Source organism: Sus scrofa, chromosome 13, assembly GCF_054392235.1.
Source record: "Sus scrofa isolate SSC_HxYL_T2T_F1_AM1 chromosome 13, Sscrofa_HxYL_maternal_Yorkshire_Landrace_v2.0, whole genome shotgun sequence".
Lineage (NCBI taxonomy): Eukaryota > Metazoa > Chordata > Mammalia > Artiodactyla > Suidae > Sus > Sus scrofa.
Window position 1 is genome coordinate 215,363,067 of NC_139395.1, and position 15,512 is coordinate 215,378,578.

The following is a 15,512-nucleotide window of genomic DNA, read 5'->3' on the forward strand; positions in this document are numbered from 1 at the left end:
TGGGAACTCCATGTGCTGCGGGGTGTCCAAAAAAGAAAACGAAACAAAACAATAGTGCAAGTTGCACATGAGTGCATAAGGTCCAGTCCCCTATAGTAAATAACAATTAGCATATAGTAAATCTGGAGTCATGTACACCAAATTGTTTATATGCTCTGTTGAAGAGATTGAGGTAAATTTTGTGTTTTATATTTCTGTACTATTTCAGTTTTTACAAAGAAAATGTATTACTTTGACAATTATAAAAATTCAATGGATATTAAAAAAAAAAAAACTTAGGAGTTCCCATCATGGCTCAGTGGTTAACCAATCCGATTAGGAACCATGAGGTTGGGGGTTTGATCCCTGGCCTCACTCAGTTGGTTAAGGATGGGGGGTGGTGAGCTGTGGTGTAGCTCACAGCTGGGGCTCTGATCCCACACGTTGCTGTGGCTCTGCTGTAGGCCGGCGGCTACAGCTCCGATTTGATCCCTAGCCAGGGAAACTCCATATGTCGCAGGTGCGGCCCTAGAAATGGCAAAAAGACAAAAATAAATACATAAATAAATAACTTAAATTCTCAAACTGCAGTGTTTGACAGCCTTGACCAATTCATTTTTATATCCTGCTAACTTAGTCCAATGTCCAGGAAAACGTGGGCAGGGAATAAATGCGCCCAAGCAAAAGGACTTGATAAATCTCATAGGAGAAAGGATTCTTTTTATAAGGATGAAGGATGATAATTTCACAGTAAACCCAAAAGACGCAGTCTTCATTTCATCAATAAGGTTTCAATTGCTTTTTTTCAGTGTAATTCACGGCCAGCCAGGTCAACGGAGTGCATTTTTTTGGGTCTCTAGCACAAGACTTCAAACCTGGGATCCTCAAGCAGCTAAAGGAAAACCCAAAGGAGTTGGTATTGCTAAGAACTCTCTAAAACGGAGCCAGAAGCCGTTGAGGAAGTGTGACTTATGTAAGTCTCTGCCCACACATAAGCTGATCTTTTGACCACTTATCTTCTAGGAAAGGTATCCGGAACATCTGCTCAACGTTTCAGAAATTCAAGGTACTTATCAGGCCCTTACCCTAAATAACCTGTGACAGTCTATCCCTTAGGAACAAATATTTCCTTTGTGTATCAGAGTCAATCATAATTTCTGCAAGACAACTTTAACAACCTTGTGGGTTTTGCATTTATAAGCCTTTCTCTCCCCTCAACACCCTTCTATTTTGCTGGAACCCGTGTATCCCCAATTACAATTCCCAAGACACCCCCCCCCGCCCCAAAAAGCTCTTTGTTCTTTTGCAGCCTCCATACTGATTACCGCTTGACAAAGCCTCCAGGTCCACTTAATACAGTCACTTGTTCCTGCCTGAGGCGCCTCACGCATGCGCCCTATCTCGCAGGGCCGCTGAGCTAGAACCAGCTCCCCAGCGAGTCTCTCTCTCTCTCCCTGAACCCCTGGAGGAATTTACCTCCTCTACATTCCCAACTCCCCCGCGCCGGGAGGCGGAAGTGGGTGGGCGGGACCGCCCGCGCGACCCGCCCCGGAAGTGGGCGGGGACTCGAGATCCATAGTAGTCCGCCGCGGTCTCCCAGTCGGATTGCGGCCGAGGCCGGTCCTGGCTTTGTAGCTCGCTTAAGATGGCGGCGCAGTCACCCAGCGGGATCCGCCTCAGTGCGGTGAGCAGCCGCGAGGGGTGGAGCGGGCCGTGTCCCAGGAGGGCGGGCAGGCGGGCAAGCGGGGGGGGGCCGGCAGTGGGCGGTGGCGACTTGTCGGCCGGGCGCGGCGGCTGGGGCCGTGGCCGGACCTGGGGAGGCGGCGGCCATCTCGCTCCCGACGGCGGAGCGGCTCCGTGGCGGGCAGGGCCCGGCCGGGCTACGCGGGACGGGCTGAGTTTCGTTTCTTGGGCGTTAGGTTTCTCTTTTGCTTCCGCGGCTTCGGGGCGGGCCGGGCCCGCAGCCCCTCCTCCTGGCTCCCTCTTGGCTGGCCCGCAGCTGTTGTCTGAGGGCGCGGCCTCGGCGGCCAACCCGCACGCCCCTCAGACCGCGGGTCCCCGGACCCTTCCCGGCCTGCGGGCCCGCGGGGCGTCCCGGAGGGCGAGCGGGGGGCAGTCTGTGGCCAGAAATGCCCGGCGGGCTTGACCTCCCGGCGGTGGGTCCGGGGGAGCGAACTGCCGCTAGCCTTCGTGATTCGTTTAAATTCCAGCCGCTTCCGACCCGTCAAGCCCTCCAGCCCAAATCGCTAGGTCACCACCAGCTCTCCCGTTTCCCCTCTAGTCTGCGGGTCGTGTTGGTTCCGGAGCGCCTCGGGTTCTTGGAAATCCTTCAGCCCGTTTAATATCTAGGAATCTTAAATCCGAGGGAGCAGTCACTCAGTCTGAATTAAAAAGCCTAAAATGTAGGCGTGGCCTTCCTGCCTGGTTATACTTTAAAAGTTGGCGTTGTTATGCAAAAAAAGTACCTCTTCCCTTGAGGATGTTGGCCCTGGCCGAGGAATGGCAGCTCCCGTCTCATTAAGTATTTCATTCACATTGTAATACCTTTGCTTCAGAAGTGGCGTTTTTTTCCCCTTTGAGTTTCATTCATTTAGTCAGATTACTGCCTAGACCTGGTATCATCAGACCGGAACATCTTTCCTGCTGAGTGTGAAATGTATCTGGGTTTACTTTATATTTACTTGACTGTTTGTGGAGTTGAAAGTTTCTCTATTCATAGTCTTTGCACATTTTTCTATTTTCCTTTAAGGGAAATTTTTATTGATTCCTGAGCGCACTTTACATATTTGGAATAAAGTCTCTTTGGTTACCTAACGGGTTTATTGAATGAGGTAATATTTAGCAGGTGGAATATAGAGAGCCACTTAATTTTTTTCCTACCACTGGCTTGAAACACTGTTTGCTAATTCACCTGGGTGAATCTGAGCAGATTTTAATGCTTTCCAGTTGGCTTCAGGTACTGTCATAACTAACCCTAACTACTTTAAGAGCTCTTACTCAGTTTAAAGCCTGTACCTTCTTCTCAAATTGGGCCAAATTCTGGCCCAGAAAACTGGGATGAGGAAATGGAGTAAACTTTTTTTTTTCTTGCTATTTCTTGCTCTTGGATTCTCTTCTCCATTCCCCGGCTTCTCCCAAGTTGTTGTCTCTGTCTCTTCAAGATTGAGAAAATGAGGGGCGTAAAGATAAGGGTCCAAACAGTCTTGAGAGACTGGAATTGTTAGCTGGCTTTCTGGGTGCAGCAGCTGTTCTTGTGCTAAATCTTTCTTTTGTGGATGATATTGGCTGTTTGGAACCTCTTTGGTGGAAATCTCCCATCTGCAGCTTCTGGGCTGTACTTCCACTGGTCTTTTGCTTTAGGACAGAGGTTGGCAAACTAGTTTATGGGCCAAATCCAGCCTGCCACCTGTTTTTGTATGGCACACGATCCTTAAATGGTTGGGGGGAAAATCAAAAGAACAATATTTCATAACATGAAAAATTATGTGGAGTAGACATTTCAGTTCCCATAAATAAAGTTTCATTGGAATAAAGGCATGCTCATTCCTTTGCTATAGCTTTGAAATGCTTGCATTAGGAGACGATGTTGGGATTAATGAGTCTTTACATTTGTATAGACACAAAAGGTATACAAATTTTTAAAAAATCATTAGAGGGTCTGTAGATCCTTGAATGAAATGCAGTGATAAAAATACTTTTTGCCTCCATGTTTCTAAGTAAAATGCTGATACTATTTCATTGTTTATCAGAAATCCTGCTAGTGAGACACACACTCTCACTTCCTCCATTCTTAAATGCTTTTTTGATTGAATTACTGTATGATTTAGCACTCTTATGTTATTCACAAATGAACTGACCATAACTGTGATTAGATTTTACTTGCTATGTAGCTTTTTGTTTTCTCCTAAATTAATAATTGATTTGCATTTTGTTTGCTTAGTTTTTCTGTGTACTGCTCACTTTTGCCTCCAAACTTACAGAGAACTGGAAAATCTTTTCCAGATGTGTTAAACACACTCAATATTTTGTCAGTTTTGTTGGCTCTGTTGTAAATTTTGGACTTCCCTTTATCACTTTTCTGGAAATTTCCTTCCCCTTTTCATCATGTCTCCATCCCACCACATATTCCTCTTTTGGAGTTTACTCCTTTGGCAGGCAACAGCAGCCGTGACTGAGAGCATGGGTTCTGGATCCCATCTGGCAGGGTTCAAATCCTGACCGATAACTGAATGTGTGACCTGAAGGATGGAAATAATAATCTTACCACCTGAAAAGGTTGTTTTAAAAATTAAAGTAACGAGTGTAGCTTCCTGAGACACAGTACATGGGAAGAAAATTTTTATGTCTTTTCTTGAAATATATTTATACTACTCTTGCTCTTTCTTTACGCATGATTTGGCTGGGCTTGTAATTCTAGATTAGAAATGATTTTTTTTTTTCCAGAACTTGAAAGCCATGCTGTATTGTTTAATAGAACCCAATGCATTGTACTGATACTTAGGCTGGAAACTAAAGTCCTTAGTATTTGAAAGATTTTCTCATTTATTTAACAATAATTTTCCTTCTATTTTTCTTTTCTCTTTTGTGTTTTCCTTCTCGTTGCTTTCCTTTCCTTTCTGGGAGATTTCCTCCTGCCTTTCGCTTACATATATTTAATTGTTATGAACACTCTTACTCTCTGAATGTCTTTTTGAAATTTCCCTCAACAAAATACATGTACTTATCACTGGGCATATTAATCATAGTATTTTCGAACTTTTCTTTTGCATACTGCATTGCCTCTATTTTCTTTATGTTCTTTTTACTGCATTGTTATTTTACATTTTCGTATGTCTAGAGATGGTTAGCCTTCTGCCTATATTTCCCAGTGAGACACTAAAAGCTGGTCGAAAGATGTTCATCCTGAGTGGAGCTAGTCCTTTTGTGGGCTTCAGTGTTGGATGATCAGGTAGGAAGAGCCAGCTATTTTGTTGGTGCACTCTACGTCAGTATCTCTTTACCCTAAAGATTGGAAGTGTTAGACCACAAATTAAATATAATTAAAATAACTTTTAAATAATATTTTTTTAAGTGAAGGGATTAAAAAAGCTATCCAGAATGGCTTGGCACAATTGTAAAAGAACCAAATAGAAGTTTTAGAAGTAATTCAATTTTCCCAAGGGGGATTCTACATCTAGTCTCCTGCCGTGGATATGTAATCCTGGCTGCTAGCTCTTCTGGAAGCTCAGCAGAGGGATTGGGGTATCACTTTGTTCAGTTTGGTCCCAGACATCACATTGTTTAATTTGTTTACCATTGTGGTAAACTACACACAGCATTAAATTTACCATCTTAACCGTTTTTAAGTGTTAAGTACATTTCACATTTTTGTGCACCTGATCTCCAGAGCTCTTCATCCTGCAAAACTAAAGCTCTCATACCTATTAAAAAATAACTTGCTGGGAGTTCCTGTTGTGGCTCAGTGGGTTACACACCCAGCTAGTATCCATGAGGACTCAAGTTAGATCCCTGGCCTCACTCAGTGGGTTAAGGATCCGGCATTGCCTTGAGCTGTGGTTTAGGTCACAGACGTGGCTTGGATCTGGTGTTGCTGTGACTGTGGTGTAGGCCTACAGCTACAGCTCCAGTTTGACCCCTAGCCTGGGGGGAAAAAACCCAACTCGCTGTTCCCTGTTCCCTCAGTTCCTAGCAGCCACCATTTTACCTTCTGTGAATTTGGCTCCTCTAGGTACGTCACCATATAAGTGGAATCATACATTTTTTTGTCGTTTCGTGATTGGCTTATTTCACTCAGCATAGTCTTCCACCTTGTGAATATACCACATTTTCTTGATCCATTCATTCATCAGTGGACATTTGTGTTGCTTCCACTTTTGGCTCTTAAGAATAATGTGAACATGGGTGTGCAAATCTCTTCAGGGATCTAGTGTATATAGCATAGGGAACTATATTCAATATCTTGTAATAACCTATATTGGAAATAATTCGAAAAGATATATGTTTAGGGGAATCACTTTGCTGTACACCTGAAACTATCACAACATTGTAAATCAATTTTACTTCACTTAAAAATAGAGACCTTGCTTGCAGTTCTGTTCAGTGTATACCCAGAAGTAGATTTGCTGGACCATAATGGTAATTCTATATTTAACTTTTTTTTTTCTTTTAATGGCCACACCTACAGCATATGGAAGTTCCCAGGCTAAGGGTCGAATTGGAGCTGCAGTTGTAGGCCTACACCACAGCCATAGCAACACCGGCTCTAAGCTGCATCTGTGACCTGTGCATCAACTTGCAGCAAAGCCAGATCCTTAACCCACTTGAGTAAGACCAGGGATCAAACCCAAATCTTCATGGACATTATGAGGACATTATATTACTGCCATATTTAACTTTTTGAAGACCCTCCATATCGTTTCCCACAGTGGCTGCACCATTTTCTATTCCTTCAAAGGGTGCACAGGAGTTGCAATTTCCCCACAGCCTACCCAGCACTATTATTTTTGGTTTTGTTGTTGTGTTTTTTGTTTTTGTTTTTAATAATAGCCATTCCATTGAGTGTGAGGTGGTATCATAGTTTTGCTTTTCATTTCCCCAGTGATTAGAGATGTTGAGCATCTTTGGAGAAATAACTTGTCTGGGTCTTTTTTGTTCGTTATTTTATTATGGTTGTAGTTTTATTTGAGCTGTAGTTCTTTATATATTCTGCATATTAAACCGCCCCCCTTTTTTTGGATGCACCCACAACATATGTAAGTTCCCAGGTCAGGGATTGATTCCAAGCAGGAACTGAAAACTATGTCACAGCTGTGACAACGCTAGATCTTTAACCTCCTCTGCTGGGTTGGGGATTTAACCTGTGCTGCAGAGACAGTGTCAGATCCTTAACCCACCGTGCCACAGCAGAAGCTCCATCTGCATATTAACCCTTTATCAGATACTTTATTTGTAGTTTCCCCCCCCCATTCTAGGTTGCCTTTTCACTCTCTAGATTTTGTCCTTTGATGAATAGGAGTTTGAAATTTTGGTACAGTTCAGTTTATTTTTTCTTTTGTTTCCTCTGCTTTTGGTGTTCAAATTCAAGAAGTCATTGCCAAATCCAACGTTATGAAATGTTTCCCCTGTTTTCTCCTAAGAGTTTTATAGTTTCAGCTCTTGTGTTTAGGTCTTTGATCCATTTTAAGATAATTTCTATTTGTGGTATAAGGTAAGGGTACAGCTTCATTCTTTTTTTTTTTTTTTGTCTTTTTGCCATTTCTTGGGCCGCTCCCGCGGCATATGGAGGTTCCCAGGCTAGGGGTTGAATCGGAGCTGTAGCCACCAGCCTAAGGCAGAGCCACAGCAATGTGGGATCCGAGCCACGTCTGCGACCTACACCACAGCTCACGGCAACGCTGGATCCTTAACCCACTGAGCAAGGCCAGGGATCGAACCCGCAACCTTATGGTTCCTAGTGGGATTCGTTAACCACTGCGCCAAGACGGGAACTCCTACAGCTTCATTCTATTGTGTATGGATATCGAGATTTCCCAGCACTTTTTGTGGAAAAGAATGTCTTTTCCTCATTGAATGGTCATTACACCCTTGTGGAAAATCATTTGACCACATGTGAGAGGGTTAATTTCTGGATTATTTACTGGATTGCTTTTAACCACCTGTTTTCAGTTGTCTCTGAGCCCACCACTATAAGTTTCTCCGAAGAACAGACCTCCAGTCTTACATAGTTTGCCAAGGGTAGTTGAAGGGCTGCTCAGGGTAAAGGAAGGATCTGGGAAATCTTTAAAGACTTTCAGCCTGGCACTCCTGTCGTTGCTCAGTGGTAACAAACCCAACTAGTATCCATGAGGGTGCAGGTTCTACCTCTGGCCTCTGCGTTAAGGATCTGGTGATAAAGGTCCCAGGTGGGGCTCGGATCTGGCGTTGCTGTGGCTGCGGCGTAGGCCAGCAGCTGCAGCTCCAATTTGACCCCTGGCCTGGGAACTTCCAAATGCCATGGGTGCAGCCCCAAAAAAGACCAAAAAAGAAGACTTTCAGCTGGTCTTATTTTCATACAACTTCTAGTACCTTTGACTTCATTTTAAGATACTAAAGTCTAATTCCTAACCCTTTCTGAGGTTGCCAAGGTCCCTGGCCTGCAGCTCGTAGGTTTTTCCATCTCTTCCAGGCTTTGGATTGAGCTCTTTCCAGGGTATTAAATCAGTTATCTCTAATCTCTGCTTTCCAGTTTCAAAACTACTGACTTTTTTTTTTTTTTTTTGCCTTTTCTAGGGCCGCTCCTGTGGCATATGGAGGTTCCCAGGCTAGGGGTCAAATCGGAGCTATAGCCACTGGCCTACACCAGAGCCACAGCAACTCGGGATCTGAGCTTCGTCTGCAACCTACCCCACAGCTCACGGCAACGCCGGATCCTTAACCCACTGAGCAAGGCCAGGGATCGAACCCGAAACCTCTGGTTCCTAGTCGGATTCCTTAACCACTGCGCCACGACAGGAACTCCACTACTGACCTATCTTGTCTGCTGTTATTAATCACTTCTTTGATTCTTTCTGTTGTTCTGGTTTATGCCCCCTTTTCCTCTTTACAGAGCAGTTTCAGGAGGGAGCAGAGGTAAAACACTCTCCATGGGTTCAGGCTTCCATGTTTGAAGCTTCTATATTGAAATGATTTTTTAAATGTGTGACTCTAAAAGTTCTATCAATTCTTTAAAATATCTTGTAGTCTTCATTGCATCTTATTTTTGTGTGTGTTTTTTTAGAGGGGAGTTACTTTTTAAATATCTAGTTATTTCAAGGGATTTGTATAGGCTGATATTTTGTTTACCTAATATTTGGGTGGGTGGAGGGTCTAATACTCCTATATCTTATCTGCTAATACTTCTCCTAATGGATTCCTTACATAAATGTTATTTTAGATTGTGTACTCAAATATGCCCCAGATAATGACCCTGGGGGAATCCTATGAATTCTTGCTGAGGCTGCGTCTGCCCAGTGGCTCTGCAGGCTATGTAAATTGAAACACTTAACCCAAGTTGCACTTTTTTTTAAAGCTAGAGTCCAGACCAAAACAGAAAAGCTTTCCATTAGATATATTCTCCCAAACCCCTTTTTTATTGAGGAGGTAGGAGGGGGGAGTTACTTCCAAAGAGCATGCTTCTCTTCTGCCGAATCTCCTATCCCCGAGTCACCATTAAAATCAAAACCTTTGTATTCCTATTAAGCATCCCACTCTAATCCCTAGTGCATCCCATTTTCAAATCTTATTTTTGTTTTTAATTCCTTCTTTATTTGAGATCGTTGAGGATTTTCTTTATTTTTGTTCCTTTAAAGTTATGCTTACTTTAAAAAAAAAAATGCTTATAATGCTTATTATGTCCCACTTGGTCGTCTAAGCATTTACAGATATTAAGTTATTTAATTCTCAACATCTTGGTAAGCTGATGCTATTATCATTCTCATTTTTACAGCCGATAAAACTTGAGGCACAGAGGGATAAGTTCCTTGCCCAGGATCACACATCTTTTTAAGATACTCCATACTTGGGGGTTCCTGTTGTATTGTGGCTCAACAGGTGAAGGACCCCATGCGGGTTTAATCCCTGGCCTTGCTTAGTAGATTAAGGATCTGGTGTTGCCACAAGCTGCGGGTGTCAGGCATAGATCGTAGATGTGGCTTGGATCCTGTTGCCATGGCTGTGACGTAGGCTGCAGGTGCAGCTCCAGTTTGACCCCTGGCCTAGGAACTTCCATACGGCCCAGGTGCTGCCATAGAAAGAATAAAAAAGATACTTCACACTCCATGGTCTGTATGTGTGTGTGCATGTTTTGGCTGTTCAAGGGTGTTTTCTTTCCAGCTAATGACATCTACAGATGAGAATTAAGATTAGTTGAGGAGTTCCTGTTGTGGGTCAGTGGTAATGAACCAGACTAGTATCCATGAGGGTGCAGATTTAATCTCTGGCCTTACTCAGTGGCTTAAGGATCCGGCATTGCTGTGGCTGTGACGTAGCTCCTATTTGACCCCTAGCCCGGGAACTTAAATATGCTGCAGGTTTATCCCTAAAAAGCAAAAAAAAAAAAAAAAAAAGTGATACTCAGATTTCTTCCATCAGATGAGGAAATAGAATATTTTGTGAATCCCCCCCCCAAAAAAAACAATAGTTGAAAAATAATGCTTGTGTTTACCTAAAAAGCCACTGTTTAGCACTCGGTTTTTGCTTAATGAGGCCTTCTTTGCTTTGCGCCTCTGGACATATCAGTTTGGTATTAGTGTATAAGATGAAGTCATTAAATGAAAATTGACATTCCTGCCCACAGTCTGCCATACACATATAAAATCAAAGTATTATGATGTGGACCAAAATACCCAATTTCTAATTGCAGATTTGATACCTAACAAATTAATAAAATACAGAACAAAAGGCAGAAAGTATTCTGAAGGTTTCTGGTGTTGATAAATCATTTTCTTTACTAGCCAGAGGATTACCCAAGGCCACGTCCCATAGTAAGATTTGGAATGGGTGAGGAGTATGCCATTCTTTTATTAACGGAGAAATGGTAATTGTGTCACTTTTCTACAGTATAATTTCTCACACGTGTACTTTTACCTAATAGTAAACAAATGCTTGGGAATTGCCTGAAATTGGGTGTGGACAGATGAAAAGTAGACATCTTTCTGACACGTTGTGGCAGCAGTTGAACACTGCAAATGAAGCTGGTTGAGTTATAATCTAATCATGTTTTTAGGGCTCTTAAATGAAACACTTAAAAGTGCCTCTTTTTTCCCTTAAATCTGAGATAATCTGTTGAAAATGAACACAAAAAGTCTTCATTTCATGGAAATAATCTGCATATTGAAATTTCCAAGCTTCAGTCTTTTTAACCTTTGTACATTGTTGTGCATTTGATATCTGCATTACTTAGAAATTGAGAGAATTCCCTGTAGCATGAGGTTGACTGATATATTCCTTCATACTGTATTACCATGAATAAAATCAGATATAGAATCTTTGGAGATCAAGAAGGTTTGTTGCATTGTAACTGTTATTTGACATTATTTGAAGGCTTTATAGATGTGTATTACTCCACTGCTGCAAGTTCAACTTTAATGAGCTTGGAGAGACCCTGAGAAAAAGCTCGTTGCTAATTAGTAAAGCTAAGTTTATTAAGCTTAATGCACTAAAGGAGAAAATACCCCTTTGACAAAGTCTTGGTTTTATCTCATAGTAATTTTGAGGTAGGTCTTACAGGGTGGATGGCTTTGAGATTGGGCACTTTATGATAAGGATTGGTGGACACAAGGAAGCAAGGGTTTTGCAGCAAGTCTCTTTGTTTTTTTAAATGCCTGCACGCATGGCATATGGCACATGGAAGTTCCCAGGCTGGTGACAGAAAATCCGAGCTGCAGCTTCGACCTGCATCACAGCTGTGGTAATGATGGGACCTTTAACCCACTGCAGCCAGGGGGGGATCAAACCTGTGCCTCCACAGTGACCTGACCTGCTGCAGTCGGATTCTTAATCCGCTGTGCCACAGTGGGAACTCCTGCAGTAAGTCTTGATGAGAAACTATTTAATGGATTTATAGCCCTATTTTCAGGTATATCTTGATGCAAGCAGCTAAGTCATTTTTGCTTGGTCTCTGTGTTAGTACTTGGACAGGAAATTATTTTGGATTCTGTTCTTAAAAATAAGACCTTAATTAATTGACATGAATCATTGGTTTGTTTCAGCTTTGCCCGAAGTTTTTACATACAAATTCTACTAGTCACACTTGGCCATTTAGTGCGGTTGCTGAATTAATAGGTATGTAAATTGATATTTCATGTATAATTTGTTGCTTGCATGTGAAGTTCTTAAAAGCTTTTTATTAGAAAATAATATGCAGATGTGATTTTTTTAAAAAGCCAAATGCATTTCAGTGATAACATTGGTAAATGTTACCTAGCATAACAGCTATTGAAACAAATGTCAAATTAATCATTGTTTAGCCTTTCTATACTATTATTAAAGTATTTCCCTATACTACTATCAAGTCAATTTACAAAGTTCATAAAGCATTTATGTTGAAAATATTTTTATTCTCGTTATAAAAAATAAATGTATTGCTAAAATGAGAATTACTTTTTTAATAGTTGGAAACTATAAAAGTGGATTCATTTTTCTGATGTTAATAAGTAGGAGGATTAATATTGTATTAGATTTGTGTTAATAAATTCTTGGTTTCTCCAGTAGATAGAATGATCAAGGTATAGGATTAAATTTAAAAGTGTTTTGGGAGTACCCGTTGTGGCTCAGTGGTTAACAAACCTGACTAGTATCCATCAGGACTCGGGTTCAATCCCTGGCCTTGCTCCGTGGATTAAGGATATGGCATTTCCATGAGCTGTGGTGTAGGTTGCAGACATGGCTGGGATCCTATGTTGCTATGGCTGTGGTGTAGGCCGGATGCTACATCTCCGATTAGACCCCTCCTGGGAACCTCCATATGCCATGGGTGCAGCCCTCAAAATACAAAAAGACCAAAAAAAAAATGTTGTAATGAACAGGAGGAAAGAGGTAAGTTTGTGATCAGATTTGCATTATGGATCATGATTTTTTTTTTCTTGGTAAAATTCATGCACATGAGTTTTAAAATTTAAGCATGTTTGAGAAACAAATAATAAAGGAAAACTGTGTTTTTAGGCATTCTTAAATATATTTTACACATATAGGAAGGAAGGACCCTATGTTGGAAGTGTAGGAAAAAAAGAAAGAAAATTCGAGAACCCTTCTTTGATATAGTTAGATTTTTCAGAGCCTCCCAGCTAATATATGCTGTTCAGGTGTAAACCCTGAAGTGCATATGAGGTAACATTGCAGCTATTCCCGATCATTCTTTTCTGTGGCAACCGGGAGGAGGTAACTCAGCTTTATTGAAATGCATAGTGTTTCTCTAGTCTTGGGTTAGAGCACCTCAAAATTGTGGTGTATCAGATTTTATTATTTATTTTTATTTTTTTAATTTTTTTTTTTTTGTCTTTTTGCCTTTTCTAGGGCCGCTTCCCGTGGCATATGGAGGTTCTCAGGCCAGGGGTCTAATCGGAGCTGTAGCCGCCAGCCTACGCCAGAGCCACAGCAATGCCGGATCCAAGCCGTGTCTGCGACCTACGCCACAGCTCAAGGCAACGCCAGATCTTTAACCCACTGAGCAAGGCCAGGGATTGAACCCACAACCTCATGGTTCCTAGTCGGATTCGTTAACCACTGAGCCACGAAGGCAACTCCATAATTTAAGTTTTTTTATGAAGCTGAAGTGGTTGATGAAAAAGATTGTTTGATTTTAACTGTAGGCTTATGGAAGGACAGCCCGAGACCCATTACTTGTATTATACTAAAGACTTCAAAATACACCTCAGAAGTATTTTTAGTCAGTTAGGGATATCCAGATAGATCTTAGTTCACAAGTTGATTTTATTACTGCTACTGTTGAAATTTTTTTTACTTTCCTTTGATATGTTCCTTTACACTTGAGGGAAACAAGTATGCTACACATGGGTGTTAAAATGGGGGAGGTGTACTGAGGTCAGAGACTTGTACTAGCCATCAGAAGGTTTTGGTAGATTGAAAAGGGCCTTTTTTTTTTTTTTTTTTGCTTTTTAGGGCTGCACCCGCAGCATATGGAGATTCCCAGGCTTTAGGGGTCGAATCGGAGCTGCAGATGCTGGCCTGCACCACAGCCAGGCAGTGCTGGATCCCTAACCCACTGAGTGAGGCCAGGGGTCGATTATATAACCTCATGGTTACTAGTTGGATTCATTTCCCCTACACCACAACGGGAACTCCGAAAAGGGCCACAATTTGAAGAACTGTGTTAAAGGTAAACCTTCATCTGTGCATCTCCTTCCTTGTCGGCTTGTAATGCTGTTGACACTCAGATCTCAGTTTCCCTTATGATAGCTAGGCTAGCTCTTTGGGGAGAAGATTCCTTGCCTTGGTCATTTCTTCAGTGCAGTGATTGTTCTTGCTTTACACTTTTTCAGTGTAGTGGGTACCAGCCTTTGCTCTCTATATAACAAATGGGGGGCTTTGGATGGAGTTAATTCCATAATAGTCAGTGAATTATATATAGCATTGTACAGTTTAGTTTCATGTTGTCAAGTCTTAGAAGTTCCTAACATTTTAGCTTCTAAAATTTCCTTAAAATGTATTATTCTGTTGCTTTGTTAAAGGCTTGTTCAGAACTGATTGCTCTTCTTTAAAATGCAGAATCAAAATTTTCAAAACTTTTGTTTCCCAGATAATGCTTACGATCCTGATGTGAATGCCAAACAGATATGGATTGACAAAACAGTGATAAATGATCATGTATGCCTGACTTTCACTGATAATGGGAACGGTATGACTTCAGACAAGCTACATAAAATGCTAAGGTATGGGAAAGTGTCGCACTTCTTAAAATCATTGCTTTTACTTGATTCACTTGTTTCATGTGTCATACGTCTTGCCTGTAGTTTTTGTTTTTTAAACATGAAATGCTATACCCACAGTGTGCTCTATTCTCTAAATATTCTATCATTTTCTACCACTGTTAGATTATTAGGCTATTCCTGCCATTTTCATCACCCTCTCCACGTCTCATTTATCTAAAATTCCACCATTCCTTTTAGAGTTGTAGCATATTGACATCAGTTTTATTTTTTATAGTTTTAACTACTATTTCCAGTAAAACTTAACACTTTGGGGATGCTGGACCAGTGGATTGATTGATTGATTGATTGATTTTAGGGCCGCACCCACGGCATATGGAGGTTCCCAGGCTAGGGGTCAAATCAGAGCTGCAGCTATGGGCCTACACCACAGCCACAGCAACGCCAGATCAGAGCTACATCTGCGACCTACACCACAGCTCATAGCAAAGCCAGATCCTTAACCCACCGAGTGAGGCCAGGGATCAAACCTGAGTCCCTCATGGATCCTAGTCAGATTCCTTTTCTGCTGAGCCACGACAGGAACTCCTGAGCCACAGCGGGAACTCCAAACCAGTGGTTTTAAAGTGATTCAGAGGATGAGGAGGTAGCATAGTTGTAAGTCAGGAGTTCTAGGGTCACAGAATAGAATGTCAGGATGAAGCCAGACATGCCTGAAATGTGAACTGAGATACATAGTACAGGTGCAGGGTAGAGGGAAGATTCGGCAGCAGAAACCTTTCTACTGTCTCTCAAGTACTCTTCATACTGCACAAAAAGGTAGGTTGACCCGATCATAATAGTGCATAGTATATCAAGCTTGTTGAAAGTAAGAGAATCATTTACACTTAGAGGAAGAAATTTCATGGGGTGAAATCTCAAGGTCCCAGGAGCCTAAATTATAATTCAGCCCTTTAGCCAGGATGTGCCAGGCAGTGAGCTCCTGTTTTAGTATGTGTAATCCTTATTCGCCCCTACGACACAGATTTGGTTTCCATAATTTCAGAGATGGGGAAGCACGTGAAGACAGATTAAAAGTAAGTCGCCCAAGATTATACAACTCGGATGGAAGGATGAGGCAGCATTCAAACT

The 15,512-nt window shown here is 41.8% G+C and overlaps 1 protein-coding gene across 11 annotated transcripts in view; it reads left to right on the forward strand.

Moving 5' to 3' along the window:
* The first annotated feature begins 1,554 nt into the window (after positions 1–1,554).
* The window catches only part of MORC3 (MORC family CW-type zinc finger 3), a 42,231-nt gene continuing 28,273 nt past the window's right edge, over positions 1,555–15,512 (forward strand). For 3 of the 11 annotated variants that reach the window (XR_014825167.1, XM_003132764.5, XM_084992061.1), the window contains exons 1-3: positions 1,555–1,663; positions 11,706–11,778; positions 14,252–14,384. Coding sequence is in view for 7 of the 11 variants with exons in the window: in XM_003132764.5 (XP_003132812.1) it covers positions 1,625–1,663; positions 11,706–11,778; positions 14,252–14,384 (245 nt within the window). In the remaining 4 variants the exon portion in view is untranslated. Of the gene's footprint in view, positions 1,664–1,771; positions 4,928–11,705; positions 11,779–14,251; positions 14,385–15,512 lie in introns of those variants that run through there. The other 8 variants (XR_014825169.1, XM_021070963.2, XM_084992062.1 and 5 more) reach the window with 6 other exon arrangements.